General features: G+C 37.2%; 2 protein-coding genes across 7 annotated transcripts in view; both read right to left on the bottom strand.

The window, feature by feature from the left end:
- LOC105284482 (prominin-like protein) overlaps positions 1–15,869 on the bottom strand; it is a 32,902-nt gene extending 17,033 nt beyond the window's left edge. For 3 of the 5 annotated variants that reach the window (XM_011348028.3, XM_026970522.1, XM_026970524.1), the window contains exon 1: positions 15,462–15,868. In XM_011348028.3, the coding sequence (XP_011346330.1) occupies positions 15,462–15,798 (337 nt within the window). In that variant the 5' untranslated portion in view covers positions 15,799–15,868. Of the gene's footprint in view, positions 1–15,461 lie in introns of all 5 variants that reach the window. The other 2 variants (XM_011348025.3, XM_011348024.3) reach the window with 1 other exon arrangement.
- Positions 15,870–17,642: 1,773 nt separating this feature from the next.
- LOC105284479 lies at positions 17,643–26,533 on the bottom strand. 2 transcript variants are annotated; one of them, XM_026970520.1, is made up of 11 exons: positions 26,277–26,533; positions 24,109–24,950; positions 23,647–23,773; positions 23,364–23,549; positions 23,097–23,275; positions 22,924–23,009; positions 22,509–22,728; positions 22,083–22,385; positions 21,769–21,951; positions 18,425–21,449; positions 17,643–18,014 (listed from the first exon to the last, which is right to left on the bottom strand). In XM_026970520.1, the coding sequence occupies exons 1-11, from the start codon at positions 26,291–26,293 to the stop codon at positions 17,879–17,881; spliced, it is 5,304 nt and encodes a 1,767-aa protein (XP_026826321.1). In that variant the 5' UTR covers positions 26,294–26,533; the 3' UTR covers positions 17,643–17,878. The 2 variants fall into 2 exon arrangements, with proteins under 2 accessions (XP_026826321.1, XP_019888890.1); XM_020033331.2 differs by having other exon boundaries at positions 24,109–26,533.
- Positions 26,534–26,553: the final 20 nt, after the last annotated feature.

The following is a 26,553-nucleotide window of genomic DNA, read 5'->3' on the forward strand; positions in this document are numbered from 1 at the left end:
AAACGCGCGGTTGGAGCGTAATTTTCGATTTGTTTACTTACCAGAGTAAGAAAAGATCTTGTGCATTATCTTAAGATTGATATCTATTATATTACACGTAGGTGTTTATAGTTGTATATTTTTAACGACAGACGCAAGTGTAGATGCAACTTTTGCATAATGTTCGTCTTAATAACGTACGTCCCTTCTTAAGGTTTAACAATCCTTAAGAAAAATAATAATTTTCTTAATCCTTTTTAAAGAGGATGAGAGCTTTTCAATATTAAAGCAAAAACCCATTCAAGTTTTCCAGAATTCATTTAAAATTTGCAGTCTCCACTTGTCTCACGATAAGTATCAAGTTACAAAAGCTTCTCCCATCCTTCTCCCTCCTCTTTCTCTGCAACCGCAAACTTCTAGCTACGAAGCTAGTCGTCAAATAGAGATGAACGGACAAGAGTAACCCAACACGAAGAGATTGCCGGATGCTACCTAAAGAGGAGAAACTTTGTCGCCGATCTGAAATCGCGAGCTGGAGAACACTCGCAGCTGGCCACCAAGGGTTGCGTGTCAACTGTGACAGTTTGCATTGGCTATTGCACTTTGCACTCGTCAAATCGCTCTTCTCCACCGAAACGTAATTGCTCGTAAATGCTCGACGAATGATAAGCAAAAGTAACAAAGAAAGCGTCGATAGGCATCATCAAAAAAGAAATTTAATTTATTTATTATATATAATGTAACTGTAATTTCGTCACGTTTTTTCCGCATTTTATGGCCATTACGGTACAACTTTTGTTACAGCATTAAGTCTTAACTATCTAAAGACTCATCTCCGATATAAAGAAAAACACTTTTCTAGCATACATACTTTTTGACAAACTAGCATAAACTAATATATTGTATAAGCAGATATATGTATGCCGTTATCGAGTGCCGATAAATTATATCATGCATTAAATTAACGAGTCGTCGGGTGCATGCTCCATCGGCGTGCGAGATTAACTTGGGTTTAATTGGAACCGAAGAGCGTATGAAGGAAAATCAAAACTCTACGTAATAGTATACAGCTAAATCGAAAATTTTCTATAGAACCTCTGATTGCCTTTCTGACAGATTATGTTCTTTGAATGGAGATTTTAAACAATATTGTATTAAATGGTTATATAATTGTGTCAAATATAAATGTAATTGTATCAAAAGATTAATAATATTAATACAATAATAGCATCAACAAGAAGTACAGTATTATCATAGAAATATGTAAAACATTGTAAAATGCTAAAGGTGACTCTTTTATCTTTCCTCAATGTCGCATTTTTTTTCGAGCGATTCAACGTATATTCGAATTATTCGACGAATCATATCGCGAATGTCGTAAAAATAAGCAAGTTTATCTCCCAGCTATTGTGAGATTCTTATCTTTGGACGATTCTGTTTAAACAAAAATTATTATCCATGGTTTCCTCCACTGTTATCTCCAGATAACAATGAAGTTGCATCGGAAATTCCCCGATCAAGCAATATGTTCTTGCATTTGTCCTTATATTCAAGAACCTCTCGGTGCACAGGAGATACAGTATTAATTTGCTGCCATTGTGAGTGCGAAACGCATGTCACGGGAGGGTTAATGAGACACGAATGTGTAATGCAGCATGCGCGCGCTACATTGATACCAAAAGGGTCATATGCGTGTCACGTGACGTCTGCATGTCTGACGATAACAAGGTAGCAATAATGAATGATGCTGAACCTGCGTGCGTAGCGCATATTAAGAGAAGAAGGCAAGATTTTGTTGCGAAGATTTTTAGGATGGTTTCATAACTGTTGGCACAATTGAAAAGGTCCTTGGACCTTTGCGTCAGGCATAATTGATTGTCGACTGATAGTCTGGTAAATATATATAAATATATTGTACCGATATTTTGGAGAACAATGTCTTTTGTGTGTTTTTGAAAAAATTGCCTATTCTGTTATAAAATTAATATATTATACAACAAGCTATGTTACGCTGTCATGAGTATGTGCTTGATTCATCGCCGTCTAGACACGACTCGGATTGCTTAGTTAATGACCTACTAGTAGACAAGTAGGTAGCATGTATATAAGAGAAGTAGTCTGGTATATGATATATAATAGATGTTTACACTATGGCCCATATTCTCAACTTACTTTTATCGATAAAAGCGCCTTGAATGTGGCTTCTCAGCTAATCAGGTGGTTTTTAAGCCACTTCTACAGGCGCTTTTACTAATAAAAGTAAATTGAGAACATGGACGTCTATCTTTTTGGTACGATGAATTTTAGCGAGAACTTTAACAGTCGAAACAAAATAATGAGGACGTTCTGCTCTCATGTCATTTTCCAAACGCGAGAAAAACGGCAAAGAGTGATAAGTACATTCGAAGACAAAGGGTCCATCATGAAGCCAGTTAAGAATGTCGCACATATGAGTCGCCGTAAAAACTAGTATCTGTTCTCGAAGACATCGAGAACCGGATTCCCATCGGCATATCCAATATAAGGCTTCCTGTATACGTGCGTGATTATAAACGTGTATCTGCGACCAATCAGTGACGAGTGCTAAAATTTTGCATTGGTCCGCAAGAATCTTTTCTCCGAGTTAAGTGACAGATCGAGATATTTTCGCAGTAGACATTTCTCCGAATCTAAGCCGGGCAAGTAAATCGATTCTGAGATGTGACTTCGAGATCCTTTCAGGATTTTAAGATCAACGAGAGAAATCCGATTACTCTCGAAGCATCATATGATTTCTTAATGTTCCAGATGCACAACCCAATTTCGTTTCTCTTATCACTGTTACCATGACTCGGTAATGTTGATGAAAATGGAGAAATAAAGTTTATATATATATACAAAGGAGTTCTGAGTTGATGATATCATTATTTTTTATATTGCCTAGAGTTCTCTGCTATTGAAAATACCGTAAACTCAGAAATGAAAAAGTTCTAGCACTTAGAAATTTTAGCCTTCAGTGACCTTGAATGATTTTGACCCGTAGATCAATGTGCGCGTCTTCAAACGCTCTACTAGATGGTACGTAAAAAAAACATATCATACCATTTAAAAAAACGAAGTTGACCTTCATATGACCTCTACGCGTCCACCTAATAAAAAACTATTTAGAACAAATTATGTGTCCCTCGAAACCATGCAAGTTTGGTCTGACACATTTTTTTCTATCACCAATAACAGCCGAGATATTCAGGTGGCCTGTTTTAGGTGCCTCACCCCGTATATACATATATATATATATATATATTTATAAACTACAGATAAACTACAAATAATATAAATTATAGATCACCGTAACGTTAATCTTTTTCAGTATCGCAACGCATCTGGATATCTACAGATATATCTAATTAAAATTGCATAACCTTTGGAATACTTATCACCTAACAATCTGTAAAGCTCAGAAGTCTGTTCGTTAACGTGCGATAGAACGTGCTTGTTAAGCATGTTCTATCTCTGAAATCTGTTCTATGTACCATATTATTAATATTATTAATATTGTTGTTATACTACATGCCGTTTAAAAATAAAGAATTTTTTCTTTCATTGATTTGGTTACTTTATGTTCCGAGACCTGCATAAATCATTATTGCATGCTCAATTATCCATCATTACATTATGTCCTTTATGCGACACAAAAGTGAATTGTCAATAGTATTATAATAGTATATATTTTATTTTATTAGGAGCTTTTTTGTGTGTGCGTGTGTGTGCGCGTAGAGCAATGCTGTCAAAGTTTCTAGATCACCTCTAACTTCAGGCAAAATTGTCCAGTGGCACGCAAGGTGCGTCCGAAACTCGCTGACAAACTGCACGGATGAATTACGAACGACGAGCCAGCACTCTGAATGTCACTCCGTACCTCGGTCGATGCGTAACTAAACAAACTACGGGATCGAATTTTGTTGCATACAAAAAAGTGAATTTGCACGAGAAAGAGAGAGAGAGAGAGCCTTAATTACAGTTATAGAATACAGTTGTAATGAAAAAGAAAAATGTTATTCGACAAGCAAACGTGGTACCTGATAGCGAACGACACACGTGCGTGTGCACGTGGATGTGGGCTTTTTCGCTCGCGCTTTGTCTGCGCCGGAATAATCAGCAATTCTTCTCTCTTCAAAGGGATCATCCTCGTGTCGTCTGCTCTATAGGAATACCCCGAGCAGAGGCAACGTAAGCGGGGAGAGAAGGAGTGATTCTTCTTTATGAACGAATCTTTATGGTAATTCAAACCAAAAGGGGATAGGAAAAGGGGAACGAGATGTACAGTCAATTTAGAAAGAAGCGCGTTTCCCTCTGGGAAACTGTTTTAACAGTATCACGTAATCGCAGTCGTCCTTATGCATCAGCAACGCGTAAAGGAAGAAGAAAATCAATTTTTTTTACCTCAAGTTTGCGGCACTCATAGCGTGAATTTTCACGCCCGGTTTCATTGGCACGACGAACTGACGCGCGGCAAAGGGCTATTGTGGCAAAAGAACATTATTGTCTTTATTGCGTGAGTTAGAGCTTAACTATTCTCCGTGGAGTGCAGCACAGCTGTCGAGGAAGGAACGACACATTATACATACCGCGGATTTAATGAATGCGAGAACGCCTCAGGCACAACGGACGGACGCATGCGTGTATGTGTAACTTGCGAGCTCGAACTGATCGATTGAAAAAGGAGAAACAAGCTGTTTATGAAGAAAGGAAAAAGCCAATGCGACGTACGCGGATCGATATGTATGCCATTTAAGAGAATAAATAGTACAATATACTTTTGTAGTATAGTCTGCTAATATTCATTAACTGTCGAGACATGGAGTCTAACTATCTAATTAAAAGTAAATTAAGAAGAATAAAAACATCTGCGAACACATAACAAAAGAGTCTATTTCTTTGTTAATTGACGCGTCGATTAATTTATTATATTATTGATACTAATAAAAAATGTAATATTGAAAATGTGATAAAAAATATGTTGGTGTTTTTGACAATGGGTCACACTGCATATCTCGCATAAGTCGGGATACCAGAAATGTTAGCTGGGCACACATGTCACTGCCCTCGCATGACTCACGCACCAACATGCGTGAGCATAATCTAAGCGGAAAACACACGCACGAGAATACGAAGAACAGACTAGCTTGTATGGTGCGTTACGGTTACGTTACGGTTGTATCAGGTCATTATAAAATAATCCGGATCGCATCTAGATGACGATACAAATATTGTACCAATGCTTTGGAGAATTTTGTTTTTTGATTTTTAAAGGTGGCCTGCTATAAAATTCTGCTATAAAATTAATATACAACAAGCTACGTTGCGCTGTCATAAGTATGTGGTTAGTTTATTTCGTCGCCGTCTAGACGACAGATCTAGACCTGGATTACTTAGTTAATGACAAATGTATCAAAATGAAGAGAGTATATTAGTAAGAATTTATGCTTCTTCAAGAAGTTGTTTAAGAACGCGTTATACAACGAATAATAAATATATCGGGTTATATAATGTATATTCGTCGCGTTTGCTTAGTGTTTTTAATAACGAATATACGTTACAACTCAATAAAATATGAATATAAAAAATATTTACAATTAATGCACATACGAGTAATGCTCCATCGAATTACTCGATACGCAATGCCATAGGAGTTTAAGAGAACGTGTTTTTACTTCGAGCCGTTTAACAAACGTTCAAGTGGCGCATTGAACCTCAGCTTTCTAGTCCAGATCTTATGTGTGTGTGTGTGTGTGTCTGCGTGCCACTCTGCACAGCGCGACGCTACTCGGGAAGACGTTGATGATGATGATGACTACTACAACGACAACGAATGCCACGATGATCAACTGCGTCGATATAAACATGTGTGTTAACCCCCTATCATGCATAAACTCGCCTCCACTAAGGGGCACCTGTGAAACACGTGTCATGAGAGAAACTCTGCAAGACACCACCATGGTAGCGACAAACCCGGGAGATCGACAAAAAGATTTTAGCGTGTGAACCGATCCACGCGCGGCCGGATGTTCGCGCACATTGTTCTTGGCGCCTTATTGGATCTTATCGAGATTCTCGAAGGATATTTGAGAGCGAGTGTAAAACTCGCAGCGCAATTATCCGTGATACAATGTTCGATTTAACACCCACTGTCATATTTTCATTCGTTAATTCTCGGTGCAATCATCGATGGTGGACAACGAGAACGTGTGTCTTTCCGTTGATGCATAGCTCTGTTGATTCTCGTTAAGCTGGCTCTCTACCAACCTATAATAATAAATATAATTTGAAATGTTGAAAAAAAGAACACACCTCTATACCATAGATATATGTAATTATAAACAACGATGATGATTACTTGGACTTTTCGACTGACCCAATATTTGACTGACATCCACAAGCTCGCAGTTGCGCTCAAATATTTAAAGGGACTTAATTAAAACTTGGATCATTTTTACTCGTGTCATTGTTTTAACTCAACTGTTCATTAGATAATAATTGGCTAAATAATAGTTGCAATTGTTTAATGGTTGCACGAGGGAGAGAAAGAGAGGGAAAGGAAAGGAGAAAGACAATGCAATTACGTAGAAGAATGATTTACGACAGATGTTACGACCCGTTTGTGTTTGTACTTGGCCTGAAAACGAACATCCGCACATCAAAACATTTCGAGAAATTAGTAAGATCTTTATCCGTACGAGGCTAATTAAAGTATGCTAAAGAGGTCTGGTGAATCTTCGGACCGCAACGCTTGCGTTTTGCAGAAGGAGTTTATCAAGTGTGACTGACATAAGATTGCGTTTAACGATCGTTTATAAATCACAGTCTCTCCTATTAATTTCTACTATGTATAATGAGAAGATCTTAGATGCGTGAAAATCTTTCGAGTGATAACGTAGACGGTGACATAAAATTTATTTTTCAGCCCATGCATTGATTCTTATTCGTATCGTCTGGAAATCAAGACATAATTATTTTAATCCTTTCGCTCCTAACGAATATAATCATGAATACCTTTATACTTATACTTATAATACAAAATACTTTATCATTCGCTTGTTGTTTTATTATCGCACTGTTACTTTTTTAGGCTCTGCAAGACGTGAAATTAAATCCATTACAATTGATAATAGGAATAATAAAGGAATTTATAATAGACATAATTCTCGAATATGTGTGACTTGTCCGTGTATATTTAATTCTCGTAAAAGTATTTATGCATCGTACATATCCGAACAACGATCACTGGAAATTCACGCAATTTGCGACGATATCCAACATAACGAAACGCAGTCAGCAAATAAATCTAGTGTCCATAAAATGTTTCTTGAAAACTAAAACTTTCTAAACTCGATCTTTCAAAATCCAAAGTTTTACCCGCAATATAATTCGACATGAACTTCTCACCTTTAGGGAATAAATATGAGAAAAATATTTAATGTCTAGGAACTCAATAAACTTTTAGCTTTGCGACTAACTGATAAAGCTATAATGAGAGTAAATAATTTTACACTTTCGAGAAAAGAGGAAAGATAGGATTTGCGCGAATTTCTTGATGTACCCTGGATAATTGATGCGCACTCGAAAACTTATGGCTCGGTATATATCGGTTTTGGCTTTCAACAGCTCATACATTACTCGCCGACGTGAGATTAGTTGTCGATCGTTAATGCAGTTCCCGCCAGCCTGTGTCGAGGTTGCGACGCGCTGTCCCTGTTGTTACAAGTCGCAATTTCGTTAGAATATCGGACACACGTAAATTGCCAGTTGGGAACGCGAGTTTCGCCCGTGAAACGAAGTACGCTTGCGATAGACAGCCTCGCATCGTTTTCCCGTGTTTCGGTCGGCTTTAATACTTCCGCCCGTGTGTGTTTCGCGCACTCAGGAAATTAAATCTCTCTGATTTTGCTCTGCAGCTCTGCTGTGATTGTCGCGCGCTCGATTTTTACACCTACGCAGACAATTGTCCCGATCACGATAGTGTATTAATTTCAATCAAGTCGACAAGTATTCATGAAGGCATATATCGCGCAAGGCCGCTGTAAAGTTCTGTGCTTAAAAATTAAACAATTTTTATATCAGCAGTTTCCCTTGCACTATGGTTCCATAATTCCTGCTGGTTTACGAAAAAAGGACGAAAATCTTTTTCTGGCAACATTTATATGTATTTAAAACGCATCGAAAAGCATTAGCTCAATGCTTTGTTTTTACGCTAACAAAGTGCATAGAAGAGGATTATCGTAAATGATATCTTATCTCCCATTGTCCGAGAACATCATCATCGAATCACACATTGCCATTCGTCACATTCTATTCTTATTATTCTTTCTGCTTGGTGAGAGGCGCATTTTATTCATGTTGTACTCATTCGGATACGTACTGCAGATATGTGCTCAATCAAAATGCTTACTATCAAGATACGATACTTGGACGAAATCAACTGTGCAAACTGTACGTAAATATCATTAACTGCCGATAACACAAGACAATGCAGTATTTAATCGTCTCATTGTTCATTCTCGTGATATCGTAAATCGACGCGATAAACGGAGTAGTAGTGCGTATTGCCCAGATTTACGAGGCCTTTGTTTTCCCATTCGTATACATTTTTCTGCGTACACTGATTGCGTTGACGTTTGTATCGACGGATGCGTCGCAACCATGCGTTTCGCATCTCGCGAATTTAGGTGAGTAACAATCGAATTGCGTCAATGACGTAACGAAATAAAGGAAAAGATCCATGATGCGTGGGAGCAAAGCATGTGATGTAAATTTGCGCGTTTGTCAAAAGAAGAAAATTCTTTTACAACTGTTTTCTTCTAATTACGGACCTCTCGAGTATATTTCCTTTAATAAGTATTTAATTAAAAAAGTTTAATATAAAAAATAAAGGGTTTTACTTTTGTGTCTCTCGAATCTGCCTTCTTCGATTTGCAATTCTAACTGTGATCGATGCACTTGATGTGTCGTGTGCGTACGCGCGCACTGTTCCCTGATTATTGTCGCGGTTATTGCGTCATGTATTCCATTAAAAGATAACTCATCCGATTGAGTAACGTATGAGGGGAAATATACACAAGTCTTATATGAGTCACATGTGAGTTGAGCAGTTTTCGGAATTCTTTTTAGAGATAATCCGTATTAAGCTTCCGTGATAAGCTTCATTATCACAAAACCAGTTTGCACATATATTTTGTTGCTCCAACTATTTTGCAGAAAATCGTGTTTAAAGTGAGAGGGGAGGAAATAAGAAAATAATAAAAAAATAAAATTTGCACGAGTTTTTAATTATCCTTTTTTTTAACGTACAACGAACAACGTTCCTTCGGTAGTCTTTTGTAACACGGAAAATTCTTTGAGAAATTCGAGATTTTCACTGATTCATCATGGTTGAGCATTGTCATTATTCAGCCATACGCTTTGTAGTAAAGCGTTTAACGAAGCGAAAGGAGATAACCAAGTTTCAGTAACTAAATGACGATTCTCAATTTTTGCGCTTATTATTTTTAGTTAGTTGTGGTAACGTGTATATCCTGCATTTACGGGAAAGAACGATTTCCGAAACGATCTGATTTCATGAAAAAACTGTGAAATGCGATATAAAACTAAATTTTATTTTGCACTGGTAAAAAGATTTTCTTAATTTTAATAAAATTTATTTACTAAAATTTTATCGTAATTATTGTATTCATTTGATTTAACTGAATAATGTTATAAATAATAGAGTTTTTTTATTTAAATATAAAAATGTGTCCTTCTTGTTTATCGTATAGTGATACAAGTATAAAACTAAAGTCCGTGCGATTAATCTATTTTATGCTTTTCAGATAATAAGATCTTATACGTATAGTAGTAACAAAAGTAATTTGGCGTGCATGAGGCATGCGCGCAAGAAAAGATCGATAATAAATCCGTAATTCACTTGAAAATTACACGTCGAGGTGTATCATATAGAGACCATCAGCAGAAGTAAGGGGAAACTAGGCAATTCCGTCGGTCGAGAGATTAATACGCAAGGACACTCGAGTTGCGAATGTCTCCGCTTTGTGTTTGCTTCGTCTCTTTCAAATTCGCTCGCCTCTCTATCCGGGAGAGAAAACGTTGGATAACAACTCTTGTGCGAGAGAATCAAGCGACATAGTGATATGCGATCATTGGGCCTATGGACGAGATTTTAACGCACCAACACGTGCGTACGTACAATGTCCTTTTTATGGAAAATGCTAATAAAATAATATTGACCGCCAATTGAACAGGATTCTTCCCTGGCGTCATAAATCATCCGTTGTCGAATAAAGAATTAATGTATATCTCATACGAGTGAATGACGAATGTCATCTTAACGAGCTTTCGGCTATGAGTTTAACGATCCGCGAATCAATCGTTATTCAATCGCGATAATGCGCCTGCCGCGCCAGTAAATCTGAATATCTCCGCTGATGATAAAATTTGCAGTACAACATGCGATTTGTGTATCACTTTATCATGTTCTCGAATAATTATGACGTAAGTTCGATGATATCATCATTCGCGACAATCTTGGCCTGCTCGCTAGTTTCTTTTTACTTCCGCGATAGATAATCATGTGGATATCAATACGATAACGAATTATTATCGTACAGTAAATTAATTGCTAACTCAGCGAGACATTGTTAATCATCATTTCGTTATCAGATCAGCTAATTGCGAATAACTAAACATGGTTAATGATATAGCTAAGAATAAACAGCGACAAGTGTGTTATTAGAGACTGCGATATTACGTGCAGGAGCATGCGCGAATGTATCGTATTCACGTAACAGAAATATCATTATGTTTAAAAATATAAGGCATAGTCTATGATTAAAAATGCAAAATAGAACTCCACTTTTTCTGTTTTAAAATATCGCTGAGGAGATCGATCGAAATTGATACACCTACATATGTGATAATTGAAAACACATTGCAATAGGATGATAATTATCAAAATTTATGCGAAAACTGAAATTACATATCACATTAAACGTGACCTACGTATTGTTGAATTATATAATTGTTTTGACTCCAGTAATACTGTAAATTTTGGTTTTCGTCGATCATGGAGCGCGTAATGAAGCGATAATAAGAGAAGCGTCAGTTGGCCGTTCGGTAGAATCCGTACTGTTAAAGATGCCGTTATTCGGTTTCAGAGCGTTCGAGCGGAGAACGAACTTCAAAAAGGAGCAACGTCATCCCAAAGAAACACTCGTCACGGGCCACTAACCGGTGCGATAGAAGTGTTTCGCCAGTTATTGAAATCCAATTCCGGTCAACTCCTAATTTCCGTGAGCGTCGAAACAACCGCGCGCGTACTGTGATGACTTTTTTTTAATGGTCCTGGTTTTTGAATGGTAGATGCTCAAGACACTGTCATAAGTTCAATCCCTAGAATTTCAATATATAGAACTTAATAGTAAATATATAAATTATAAATAAATTGAAATCCCTATAGATTCAGTAAAATTATACAAAAAATGATAAGCGTTTAAATTGCTTGAAAAAGCAATATCAAAGTTTATTATAGTTCACGCCGAAATCTAAATGTGATAAATCTTATAATTAGGCTATTCCAAGTTTCCTGATTACTGAAACAATAAAAGAAAAATTGATTTAGATCTCTAGGTAGATCTGGATCTCGTTAATTTTAATTTCGTCAGCACGATGATGGCGTCGAATTTCAGTTTATAATTCGGAATCACCTGAGTCTCGCGCTCGCGTGTAATACGTATCTGACTAGTTATACGCGCGCGCACGTCTCCAGTTTCGACTGCATCCGGTGCCATTTAAACCGTCGCCGCTGCCACCGCCGTGCGAATTCAAACGAAATTAGATTGTTGCGGAGCGCTGATCATATTGTGGCGAGTCCGAACTTGGTTTCATTGTTATGGATACGGGTTCACTCGCAGCACTTCGAAATCAAAATGTGACGCAAACTCCGGGGAGACTGTACAGCGCATTTACACGCGGGATTTGCGATGGAGATTCACGGTTCGCATAAGTTATGGTGTGAAACACTGTCTTTTTTCCGATAATATATTCTAGACTTAATATATTTATGCTTGTACAAGGGGAGGACACGATTCACTATCTATTGATTTCGACAAGACTCAACAGAAGTGGCTCGCAAGCTTGAAAGTAGAGCAAGGCTAATGTCGCGAAAGACTAAACAAATAAAGCAGAAACTATTATGTGTATTCCTCGAATATACTATAAATTGTACAATACATTAAAAAAATAAACAAGAATAAATGAACAAGAATATTTTATCATTAAATTCTCTATTTTATTTAAAGTTAGGTCAAAAGATATTTCGCCTCTCTCTCTCTTGGTTAAAACAATATTCACTTTATCATTAAATAATAAGAAAATAGTCAAGATGTTCGCACGCATTTTAGCTTAATAAAAATCTTGTCGACAGACATGAATGGAGAGTGGAGAGATCGAGCGAATGCCAGTGCTCTCGTCTCTGGACGGACGACGACGTGCTCTCTCACTATCAACTTCCTGTTAGACGTGATATACATGCTCCTACGTTATTGCGCCTGAGGGGGGTCAATGATCCGTAGAGTTCGCAACGTTATCGGAGTTTTTAACGAAGCACCCTGTACTGTAGGGAAAGTGTTTGCGTATCATTAATTTTTCAAAAAACAGTACAAAAAAGGTGCCGAGTACATGCGCTTGTTGGTTTTATGGATAAAGTACAATATAATTACATTATGATCTCTGTTTAAACAAGAAAAATATGAATATTTATTTATTGTTAAAAAATCGTTGTTTCTTATCTATTATGCTTAGGTTACCTGGTTACCTAAATTATATAAAAATAAAAATAAGAAGAAATAAATTTTATTCTAACATTTTATTCTTCATAGAAAATTATTGAAATATTTTTATCTTGAAAAAATGCTTTCACACGAATGTAGAATTTTAGAAATGTACGTATATTAATTCGTTCCGTAAACTATACCCTTATTTACTCTTTTTTCTTTCTTCTTTCTCCGTCATTCATTTCATGTAGATATTCAATAGCACTATCGTGTCTCTTGATATATAGCACATTACCGTCTCGTAACGATAGTTACGGACTAGCATAATAAATCGACGGTAGCAACCGACAGCTATCCTTCTCTCGCGACCAAGATGGATGCACGACGACGATGATGACGGCGACTACGATATACCTCATTTTCTATTTTGTTTTTTTTTTTTTTCGTATTTCTACTTTGCATCACTTCTCCACTTGTAAAGCATATGGAGCAAACAAAAGTAGTTTTTTTATTCTCTAATAAAATAAACCTAGGTTATATCAATTAAGCATATTACGAAATTGATCCGTTATTGAGATCTCATAATCGCTCTCATCTCACTGATCTATTGCATAGCATAGATGAGATAGTTTCGTCGCTTACTTGTGTCACTTCGTGCGTGCACTTGATGCGAGATACTATCCTCATGACGTCATGACATCACGACTCTCTTGATATCACGAGAGAATTCTCTCGTCTGTTTGCGTAAAAATAGCAAATCGTGAATTTCATTTCCGAGCAAGACATTTGAAATTAACGAGAGCTACGAGATACAAGAGCAGATTCGGCAACATTGAAAACGCTTTCGCATTTTCCGCGATAATTATTGCACGTTGATACACGATGCAGATGGAATGTTCCAGCGAAAAAGCTGTTTTATCTCAATCGAGTAAAAGCCAGAGAAGAAACGGATTTCAATTCACGAAAAATTCTAGATATTAAAACAATTGTCAAAAAAGTCTTGAACCAAATTAAGCGTAAGAAATCGTTTTAACCATTGCGGATTCATTTAAATATAAAAAATCGCGAATACTTCATACCACGAATCGTATTTCAAGTTAACAAAGGATAGTCGTGTGAATTTGATAACAACGGGACAAAAAGCAATGTGCGTGAGTGGGCGCGTAATCAAATTTTCCAAATCGATATCGATTTTCTTCAGATGTACAATTCAGTGTAAATTTGTCGCTGAATGCAAGTTAAGTAATAAATAAATATAATCCATATTCTGATACTTTACGGAGACAAATATAGGAAGAATATCGTATAATTTGTATGATACAAAGAAAAAGGACTAGATATTTATTATTATAGATTTGCGAATAAAAGCATTAGTTTAAAAGAATTAATTTATTACGTGAATCATTGAGAAGTTTCTACCTAATAAGCGAGTAATCCTAATTTTTAATCAAACTTTTTGACTGACCCCAATACCTATATTCTTTCTATAAAATACAATGTTATTTTCTTACATATCGTGATTATCGGATTCGCAATAAATTCAAGAGCACAGTTTCTCCATTTCTTATCACTTTAACGGTAATGATTAGCTAATTTCTCTTTTTGTCTCTCTCCTTTGTAAACAGTATAATATTATATACATAGTATACCTGTACAGAATATAACACGAACTGAAACTGATTATCTAGATTGTCGTACATTCCGATTTTATTGGCTGGCACGTTAAATTTTAATTTCGATCAACTTATATAATTTCACTTTTCTCCTCTTATATATAATGCTATTTTCTTTATATCTGAAAAAATTTCTATAATTTACGTCACACACATTAAATAAGTCATTAAATCAGAATTAGTTAAAACCTACATTAGTCTACTTGGAATTGGAAATTGAGATTGCAATTTAGAGATCCTAGTTAGAGATCAATCAAGGGATTTGATGAAACAAAAAGTAGCAGGCAATGTTTTGATTGATCAAATTCCAATTTCATGTCACTCTCTCATGCGTAGACTTAACCCAAGCCGCTGATGCAAACTGCGACCTTAGATTGTTCGATTTCGCGACCTTCACGCGTAATTTGTCGACCTTGCTCCGGTGACGTCCGCTGTTAAAGTTGAATTTACATTCAAGTTTATTAACGTAACACGGCCCCTAGCAATTCAATCGCGGTTTTCAAAATCAGAAGTATATGTATTCCAAGCGTACGAACACGTATGAAACTGTTGCAGTTGAATTATAAGTATATCCGCCATCTCTTTCCTCCTGACGGTTACGGATTTTGTTGAAACAAATATCGTTACTGCTAAAAATATTGATTCTGATAGATGGTCATTCATGCTTCTGTCCGCGGTTCTGACTGCGGTTATCTTTGTCGCTCCTGGTAGCTTAGACAAAGATCTATCATAATAACCGCGAAAAGTGAGCGAACCGCGCGTGTCGATGTACACATCGTCGAGCCCGCTGCTTATCCGACAGCCGCTCTTGTTTACTAACAAGAGATCAGCCATCCCTCAGAATTGCACGGGATAAAATCAGCGACGTTACAGGGCGTAACCGTTGGCGTCGGGTGAAAATTCGTTCCGCCATCCGTATGTGTGTGTATATATGTTCTAACCCCAAAATTCTCCCGTTTTGACATTTGGCGAAAGGAGCTCGTGTTTTCCTTCTGGGAATACTTACCGTTCGGATACGCCTGTTTGCTCTGCACCAGGTCGATGAACATATTGGTTACGTTGTACAGCTGGCCCATGCCCTTCGGGTTGAACTTGGTGGTGGCGTTGTAGGGCAGCCCAACGGTGTTGACTGTCGAGTAGCTGAGAGCTTGCGAGGCCATTATCTCGTTCAGCTGCCGGTCCAAGTCTTCGCTGATCGCTCGCATGCGGTTCGTCAGGCCGCTCTCCTGGCACGACACCGGGCACCACACGAGCACGAGCGACGCGAGACATACGTGTACGAGAAGCACCGGAACCGCCGCGGCGGCCCGTGTTAACCCGCGAAAGCACGCAAACTGATACATCGCAGCGACTGGCGCCTCGGACGCGCCGCTACCGACTGGCTCATTCGCCTCTCGATCCGTCTCTCCGTCGCGTCGCGACCAACGGAACGCTGGAATCGGGTCGCGCCAGTGTTCCCCACTCCGCCGTTCCTCCTTCTAATCTTTCTTTCTTTCTCCCCTTTCTCACCGTCTCTCCTTCTTCCCTCCAGCCCGGAGGGCGTTTCTACTTGGTGGTGTCCGTGCAGGCAGCAAAGGCACGAGTGCATAACGCAAGCTCGCTCGTACGGGTTCGTACCGATTCGGTCTCGAGCAACTAATCTATATCTATTTACGAACCAAATAGTTTTAAGATGTCAGAATAGACCGTTCCGACGATATATCATATCTTGTGTATCGTTATATACGACCGACGATAAATCATTTCTTTCGTGACGCCAACAGAATTCAGAAAGGAAATTCATTTTAAAGCGATATTTCAGATATTTGTGATATTGCAAGAAACGTATAGAGATATTTGATAATCATATTTTCTATTGATTATTTCAATCCGGCAAATTTGCCTTTTGTGCAAACTGCAATGTTGAGAGAAATGAATAATATAACTTGAAGTAATACAACATTAAATATAATTAATAATATTACGAGATTATATGCAGTTTGTTAATTATTCAAATATTATTCTCACAACACGTGAAATCGCCTGTTTAAATAAAAATCGAGAGATAAGAACATATTATTATTTTGTTGCTATAATTATCACTTATCAGACATTAGTCGATCTAGGAAAGAGGTCCGTATCCGCTCGTTCCGCTATTTTAACATTGTGTCCCGTTCTCTTTTTCCTTTTGTACGTTAATAAAGCTCTTTTCCACGGAATTATTTGCGCACGTTTACTTTATCGTAATATACGTATTGTATTATACGGAGTTTAATCGAGAGATATTTAGAGATTGTATTAAATATTAATTAATGTACATAGAGGGCATCAATCGAGGAAAGTTTGGACCTCGGTCGTAAGTACAAGCAAGCATGGCAGGAAAGGAAGAAATCCGTGAAGACGAGAGCAAAATAGAGATAAAAACAAATAAAGTTTATATCTTTCTCTATCAAATAATCTGAAAAATAATATAATAAATAACTGACGTGTTCGGTTTAAGATTTATTTATTCAAATTATTATCTTCTTCTCATGTCTGTTTGTAACACAATCATATTAATCTTAATGTAACTACACGTGTGTAATTACCGTGTAAGCACATGGATTAACGTATCATCTATTACGTTATATCTTTATTATCTTTATCGAAATGTTTGAATATAAATGATATTCTGATTTGCAACTCAATAGCCGATCTTGAGATAATGATATCATAAGAGTAATGCGATTCTCAACTATTCTGCTTGTACGAAATAAATACAGAATATATATTTTTCTGTATGCATCTCTAATTATAATTCGTTACATTTCGTGCGTGTGTGTGTCTAATGATGATTTTTTATTGATAAAGTATTAAGTCACGTAGAAATCAAAATCAAAACTGTCTCAAAAAGTATATAAAAATACTACAAGTCAGTTTCGTATATATATAATATATAATATATATGTTTGAGTAATAAATTATACTCATGTGATACGCGCGTATGCCTCTATATTTGTTTATAAATTTCTTTATATCTTTATGTATTATATTAATATATATCACCTAGGCTTATTCACGTCAACATTCAATTGTTCAATAATATAATATGTTATTTGACATAAAGAATATTTATATAACATGGTATTTTATACAAAGGCATTTTGTGCAAATAAAATATCCCTTTGGAAACTTAGCAGGTTCGTAAATAGATCTTTTAATAAACACGATAATATATATTTACTTATATTTTCTAAATAAGAATAGAAAGCCTACAATATTAATAAATACTTTGCGTATAATTTCTATGCTGTAGATTTAATAATTTTGCACTTGCCGTCCAAGTGGTAAACAAATGCAGTTACATACATTCGATAATAAGTAAAGCAGATAGAGTTTTGAAACTTTCTCGCAATTTCACTTGACAAATAAAAGTACTGAGGACGAATCCAGCAGCATATGATCTTAAGTAGTGTGTCTTCTCAATTTAATGGGCTTGGGTAATTCTCTGGCACTTGCGATTTCATCGGATGGAATTCCGGGCATTTCCAACATCGATGTTAAATTCAAATCTTCTTGCGGATTTGTCCAATGATTTATCCTACGAAAAAATCACAGATTTTTAAGATCATGCACGAGTATCAAGCATGCTATTATTATTTATTACCAAAACTGACAGTTGTAACCAGCGCGAAAGCCTCAAATTGTTGAGAGCATAATATTAGTTTAATTAAGTTATTAATTTAATATTAGTTGAAAAGTTTAGTTTAATTTTTGCCTCAAATTTTACTTTATTACATTAAAGAAACAGATTATTCATCAAGTAATCAATCAATTATCATCATCGTCTATGATCATAGATTACTGGTTATTACTTGATTGATGAATAATTTGTTTCTTTAATGTAATAAAGTAAAATTTGAGGCAAAACTCGAACCCCACCTTTCAACTAATATAAGATGCGCAGTTTCAAAGTGCAATTATTCATGCAAATAAAATGTAAAAAAGTACCTGTCAGGAATATCAGTTGGTGCAACACTTTCGACATCTACTAAGAAAGCGCGTTGAGAATCATCTACCGTGTCACTTCCGTTATTCTCATAATCATTGATAATGACCGTAGATGTCGTTGTCAATTTACTTTCGTCGCTTTTAATTACTTTGGAGTTTGTTACAGGGTCGTCGATAACCGACGTCTCCATTGCGATCTTTTCAGGTACGTTCACTCCTCGATCTTGAACGAGAGTTTCCTTGGATTCGTCCACCGAATAATAATTATTTTTGGGATTTTGTCTCAAAACCGGTTCGTCTGGATATCGATGCAGCACGTTCTTCTCGTAATAATATTGTCCCGGTTTTTTCACAACTGGCACGTCGTTCTTTATTTGTTGCTCCAATGGTTTTGGAACCTCGCTAGTAACAATGTGCTGAGGTATGTACCCGGAGTGGCCGGGATGATGAACAGTTTCGATTGCTTCGTCGACGATTGTGACGCTTTGCACTCTTATTGGCTTCTGAGTAAAGCTTTCTTTTTGTCGGTGTATTTGGAAATTTGTCGTCGAAGTTTCCGACCAATGCGACATTGGAGTCGTATGATCTTTATCTTGATAAAAGACGGATGATATTTGATCATCTAAAGCTAAAGATGATTTGCTAGGATTTTTATATGAATCATCATGTTTCTTTGGATCTGTAGGAAGAGGTCTATCGATCGATTCATTTGGGTAAGAAGGCAATTGTGATTGATCATTTTTCTGATAGACTGGGTGATTCGTCAGTTTCTGATAATATGAAGGAGTATGCGGATTAAAGGGCTCACTTTGAGGAAGTCGAGAACTGCTTTCTTTCGTGTAGAATGAAGCTCTCGTCCAACTATTTTGTGCAGAGGTTGACGTCTTTTGATAAACTGGAGTAGTGTCCGAATAACGATTATAATTTGCAGGGGATGTATTACTTGAGCCTTTAAGTTCAAAAGTTGTACCTTTTTCATAGGAAGGAATATTAGTTGTTCCAGAATTTGGAATAGATCCATAAAGCGCACCTTGTATTGGATTCTTGACAGAATTCGGCGAGTTCTTTTTCCAAGATTGAGAATTATATTCGTTATTTGGCCTGTTAGTTGAGATTGCTTGATTAATATTATCAGTGCTATAACTTGACAATTTAATGTTCGGTCTTTTTCGATATGCATCAGGATCATCCTGATCGTACGGTCTCTCGCTAGGTTTCTTCTGATAATTATTCGAATTCCACTGTTCTTGATATAATGGTTTATTTGGATTAGCGAGATAACTTTCATTTTGTCTGTCATTAAAATCGTTGATTTGTAAATTTCCGGCACCACCTGGCTTTTGTGTGTCATATGATTGATAATTCGGTCTAAAATCTGGTCGCGAGTTTGCTGGAGGCACAAGTGCATCATAATTCAACTTTTGATAATATAATTTTTCGTCCGGTCGTGAGTGCAGCGCAGGTTTCGGTATATTATCATTCGGGTTCTGTTGATGAAGCAGCTCGAAATTGTTCGACGTATGATTTGCTTTCTGGTTCAGTCGCGTGTTTGATGGAAGTTGAGATTCATCGTAATTTGGTCTGTGCACTAGAGTTTGCTTATCATTTGATTCGTAATAATATCCGGGATTCATCGGTAGGTTGGGTCTCTCGTTGGCGTGCATTGAAAATGAATCGTGATACGAGGATCCATGATGAATCAGATAACCATCAATCTCACGATCGGGCAATTGGGTTGTAGATGGTTTCTGCTGAACATTCGTGTAATAGGTGTAAAGAGTTGGCCTGGGACTAGTAGGAGAATAGTTGTCATAGAATACATGATCCTGTGCAGAAATAGGCGATCTGTATCCATAAGCGAGCGGATTCGGATTACTAGGATCGTTATAAGCATGAGGTCTGTATGGATTACCGGTGTGAAAACTGGTCAAGTGAGGAATCGTCGTGGGTATGGGTCTCTCTTGTGGCCGGTGCACGAGATAATTACTTGTAGCCTGATTGAAATGTGCCGGCTGTTTTTTCACAGGCTGTTGCTGTATTCTGATACGCGAACCGTAAATACCGTCGTTGACAAAAACGGGCGCGTTTACAGCGTTGTTCTGCACTACAATCGTGACGTTATTGTTATCCGGGCGTCCAAGTGGTCTCTTTACTACGATTCGATTACTCTGATTGATGTTAGTCTTAAAAGGTTTCTCAGGTATGATCTTCGTCTGTTCCTGTTCTGTCTGATCGCTCGAGGAGACTCTCTCTCTCGAATTAGCGTTTTCTCCCTTTCTAGAAATGGTGCCACTATTTATGTCGATCGTTGTTCGCTTAGCCTTCTGCAACTCGTCGATGTCGGCATTTCGAAATTCGGCCCAAAATTCGAGGTTTAGATGTCCGATAGCTGCATCGTCGCAAGAGAGACGTTGATTCTTTAGCGTATCTGCCGCGAGAAAGACGAACGGTTGTATGGTTTCGATGCCGTCCATGGTGTGGCACAATATTTGCGCCAGAGTAACTTGCCTGATCTGCTGCAGCTGGCCAGTGGTGAAGCTGCTTTCGCTTTCGGGATTCTCGTACCAAAATCGATCGCCGTGTCGCAAATTGCTAAACTGCTGGCCGATTATGCAAGCAAAAGTCGGGCCGACCAAGCCGCCGATTACTGATTTTTCTGCTAGGCCAGCCGGGAACAGATCGATATCGTTCACTGACGAATAGAGCGATCTAAATTTTCTCACAACGTTTGGGGACATCACCTTATTGAGATCTTCGAAAGTCCTTATCGGCGATAAACCGCAGGGTTCACGCCATCGCACGTAAGGCGGCAGACCGTGATCTCTGCCTCGCTGAATATTGATAGAGGCCAGATCCATGCCAAATGCGAAAGCGGGCGTTTGAAAGAGGTGATTCGTCATCTCGTCGGTTATGAATTCGTCTCTCCTTTGACACGGTTGATTCACTAGACCTAGCACAAGACGATCAACGGATCCTGCTGTCTCCAAATTCGCGGGTTTGCTGAACTCTTCGTGGATTGAAACATCTGAAAAATAGTTATATTATTGATTGGATATCTTTTAGCAATTTTTAATTTTTTGAGACTAAATATATTCAACTATGACTAAATATGCATATCTTTTTTGCGATACTATGTAACGAGCGTATTACGAGGCAGCAAAGTAACGTACTGTACACATTTCGATCATCTACACTCATAATTTCACTGAATGCCCCTGAACTGAAAGTTTATATTTAGTTGTGCTACGTATGAATTATTTATTTTGAATTATTTACACCGGCTGATCATAATCTATTATCTCTAGGACGTAAAATGTCTGCTAAAGACCCTTAATTTTACTTACTATTAAATATAGGCCTATGATTGCTATCGAATCTGACGAAACTTCGTTGGACCAACGAATGTCCAAATCGATAAGCCGCTGTTGCAAATGAATTTGCTACTGTGGGATTTACGGTCGGATCGTATCCTTTATAGTAACCTTTTTTAAGAATTTCCAAATCAAAAATTTTCATCACTTCAGGGCCTGAAACATTAGAATCCTTTAATTTAGAGCACTTTATTTCGTTATTGCTTTAATTAAAATATTTACATCATTATCGATTATCTCATCACGTCGAGTAAATATAGTAACACTGAACTGTAAGTTATTCCTACCGAGAATGATCGGCAAGAACTCTCGATAAGTTATATGCTGAACTATGGCGCCGACAATTCTTCGGGTTTCTTGAAAAAGTTTTTCATCACTCCAGTGGGAATTTAGATCGGACAGTTCTGTAGCTATCCTATTGTGCAATCTTAGAAAGACAACGTGCAGAGACGTGAGGGCAGGTTGCTCGCTGAGACGGCCATCCCCGGCACGAAAGCAAGTCGTTGATAGGGAGCCACGTTTGCATAGATCGGATTCGCGTTTCGGAAGCAAGAGTCTTCGCGATTGTAGCCTTCCGTACTGTAGTAAACCTAGAATTATTTTAACACTCGCGATCGAAAAACAGGCAGTTTTGCATACATACATATGACATATTATCATTTTTTGTCTCCTTTTTCTTTCGAGAATTTAGTGGAACTGTTGAGAACATTTACCTTTTCGGAATAGTCTCAAGCTGTCGCTATGCATGGCGTTACTGCTGTAAATCATGGAGGCATCCAAATAACTAGTCACTTGAGACAATTGCTCTCTCGGACCGAATTCGCAGTTCTCCTTAGGAGCCGGTCCACTCCTGAGAAATTCCAAACACCTCACCCCCAGAAGACCATAAAAGCTATCATGTGGGTTTACTGCTATCGGTAAACAGTCCGGATGCTATCGATGTACATTAGAAATATATTAGAAATATATCTTTCAACGTGCTCTTCTGCAGAAAATATCAAAGTACAAACTTTTTGATAGTAAAATGGAACAAAAGCCACGATTTATGAATATAAATGATTTTTATAGAATTTTTATTAAATATACATTCACAATAGATGCTATATATAATTAATTTATTTCTTTTACCATAAACTCTGGTGGTTGAAAACCAATGCCTCTCTGTAAGCAGCATCGTGGTACCGTACCATTGAATCCTCTGCTTTGTCCGGTTGCTGTTAACAGAATAAATATGATTACGCGAAATCTGAAACAAATTTAAATAAAAGAAAAGAAATTCTTCTTTTTCTTCTCTTACATACCTGTCAAATCGTGATCTACGAATTGTCCCCACTGCATCAACATGTGAGTAACGGAAGCTAGAGGTACGTCTTTGTCTTCATGGATTAAATTCGTAATATCGCGTGCACTTGGGAGTGCTCTTCCATCTTTCGATCTTCTGATGCTCTGAACGCCATCATGATACTCCGGCGGTAGAAATCTGAGTATAATGATCGATATCTTTAATACAATTTAACAAGGAAATATTCTGCTATTAGATATTTGAGAATTGTCGATGTCATATTTACCTCTGCATTGTGGACATCGCGGAACCCCACCAGAGATTCTGTAGATTATTACAACTACCATCAGACGTTCTGTATCTTAAGCTAGCCGGTGGACATTGAGGCGGATTTCTTTGTGGACACTGTTGTCTTAGAGAGGTTCTTTCAATATTTCGGGACAAAGGCAACTCCAGCGGTGTGTTGGGAAACCTGAGAAGATAATCAAAGTACGAATAAAATGTCAAGTCCCACATGTACGCCACGTACGCGACATTGAAATTTTGCTGTGAACTTGCTAACAACTTACTTTTTTAAGAACATAGCGGTGCCTTGAAGGGCTGCGTATCCGAATCTCGCGAGATATCTCGCCTCTTCCGATTGATCGTTGAATGCTGCTACGTATCTCGCTGGATTGTCGCTCTCAAGATAAAGACCTATATTTTTGTTTTGTATATCATGTATAAAGTTCTTTGCGAACTTTACCGATTTAATGATTATATGAATTTAATAATAATGGTAAATATATTATTAGATGTATGCAAAAGTTTTAGTCATCTTTTGTACATTTTTCGCTTTAGGTGTATAATATATGTAATACAATTCGGTCATCAAAATACTTGCCATTGCTTTTTACCAAGTTTAAGTCACAATACCAGAACGTTAAGAAAAAGACTAAAAGTTTTGCATACACCTGATAATAAGGAAGTAATAAGGTGTTCTATAATGGTTTAATTTATATTATTTCAATTTATATATATATGCTTCTTACCCATTGAATATAATTTAGGTTCCTGAATGTAATAAAGATCGTGCATAGCTTGCAATCCGAAATTCGCAGCTTTCATGAAATCGTCTTCCTGCAATTCCCAGTTTTGGTGATCAGTGCGATTTTGCAAAATTTGGTTTTTAGCTTCCGTATCGATGGCACGCGTTTCCGCGATCACGTTACTCATTCGGCTGGAAATCACGTCATCACTTTTGACAAAGCGTTCTTCTGACGCCGAAGAATTACCGATGGTATCATTGTCTTGTTCTTGAAAAAATCCTATTTTTTGCAGTGTGTTATTTCTTACGCTGTTTAACGATTTTGAAATGTTTCTTTCGACGCCTGAATCATTTAGGGGTTTAGCCAAAGATTCCTCTTCTCGATTAGGTTTATCTTCCTTTTCTTTATTTTCCTCGTTTTCTTTTATTTGATCCGTTAGTTTTGCTGCTGCAAAGTTTCTAGAAATACGCGAAGCGTTCCAAAATTCACGTCGGATTCCATTTCCTGACTCTTTTACAAAAATGTACGTATTTCGGTCGGAATTTCTTGGCTGTAACATATTCGTCGCTACCTCTCCTATCTCATTCTTTAGTAACTTTTGCGTGTCGATAGGATACGTGTATGTAATATTTGTATTACTTCCTTCAATAGCTGTGTTTAAAGAATTATAGTCCGATGAAATATTTGTCCTTGTGCCCAGAGTGCCCGTTGATGCGAAAAGCGATTGTTCGTTTTCGTTGGTTTTAACATTAGGATTTAACGTTTGGCTTTTAGCGTAGAATTCCCTTGCATTCTTTTCCGTCGATTTTAATGGCAATGTGCAGGATAGGGAAGAGAGAATGATGCTAATAAAGAAAAAGAGAGATTGTTTATTATAACATGATATGACAGAAAAACCATTAAACATAAAACTTGAGTTTTCATTAATGTCTAATTTAATAATCCAGAAAATCTTGATTGCGAATAATGAACAAGATTGAGAAATCTTGCATAATGATAATCTGGTGAATATTTAATAAGAAAAAATATAAAACTTCAATGTTCAAGAGATCTGACATATTTCAATATTAATTTGATTCGTGACACCTCTTTTTGACACGTTCGCCAACTTCGATACTGTACGTACGAAAAATAACATCACATACCTAATATTTATTGCACGGTTTGCTACTTGTGACACTTTTATTTATCGCAAGCTAGTTGCATGATTAACAAATATTATAAAACACGGGTATTTCGTTCTCTTGCGCTCGCGATACAATACACGCAGTTTCAGTTCATCGCAATATGTGCTCCCTCTTTCTCCTGTTTCTTCATATCGGGATTCCATTTACAATTTTACTTGAAATCTTGTCAACACATTATAATATTGTTCGTTGCGATAATGCAGCTTCGTGGCATTGATACATCACGATGCAGCATTTGCATTATTGTCATCATGTAATTTGAATGTCATGGTATCGTGAAGAATTGAAGAACCAATTACACTGTTGCTATGAGTATGAAAGATACCTATTATTATTATTAGTAGCGTGTAACAATGGATTTATGTCGATTCTTAATCGATGCATAATAGTGAAACGATCGAGCGAAGTAAATCAAGAATAACGGTCGTTAGCTTCTAACGACAAACGCCAAATGTTAAGAAAAAGGAAGAAAAGAAAAAAACCGGATGAAACGAAACGTTCACTAAATGAAGCTGTCGATTGCGAGGCGTTAAGATCGAGAGGTGTAACGGTACCACGCATTGTAGAACGGCAAAGGCACGATGGAATAAAGAAATTATATTGACCTTATTGAGTCGCTAGCAACCTTCCTGAATTTTAAGGTTGACATATATAAGTACTTTCGAAAAATAGAAATATTTTAAATTTATACTTGATTTATATCTACTATTCCAACGATTGAAAATTTGATGCATTTTAATTAGATTTGCATTGAACATTAGACAGACAGTTATAATATATGCACGTTAAAATATCAGTTTACTTTAAAGTCTAGTACAAATTTACAAATACGTCGACATAGCAAACATTGCTGAAAAATAATTTGCAAATTAGGATCATAAACGATTCGGACGCATTCCAGATTTCAATTCGTCAATAAATGTTTGCTCATAATACTTGTAACTTTGTACCAGAATGGAGAAACGGATATCGATATCGACTCACAAGCTTGGAAGATGCATTTTGCGCGGCGACACGTCCCTGGCCCACTCACAGTGGTTGTATTCACAGCATCTGGCGGTGCATACTCGTCAGCATGAAATCCACGTGAGGATGAAGCGCAAAGCGCCGAACGAAGACGCGGAAACGAAAGAGAGCAAGATTGAGAGAAACGGGAAAAAGATGAAGAAAAAGAGAGAAGGGAGAGAGAAAGAAACAAAAGCACGGAGACGAGCGTAGATCGTTGGTTGAATCAAGGTAGCGGCCTTCTTGAGGACGGTTA

The sequence above is a fragment of the Ooceraea biroi genome, chromosome 6, assembly GCF_003672135.1.
Source record: "Ooceraea biroi isolate clonal line C1 chromosome 6, Obir_v5.4, whole genome shotgun sequence".
In the NCBI taxonomy this organism is placed as follows: Eukaryota; Metazoa; Arthropoda; class Insecta; order Hymenoptera; family Formicidae; genus Ooceraea; species Ooceraea biroi.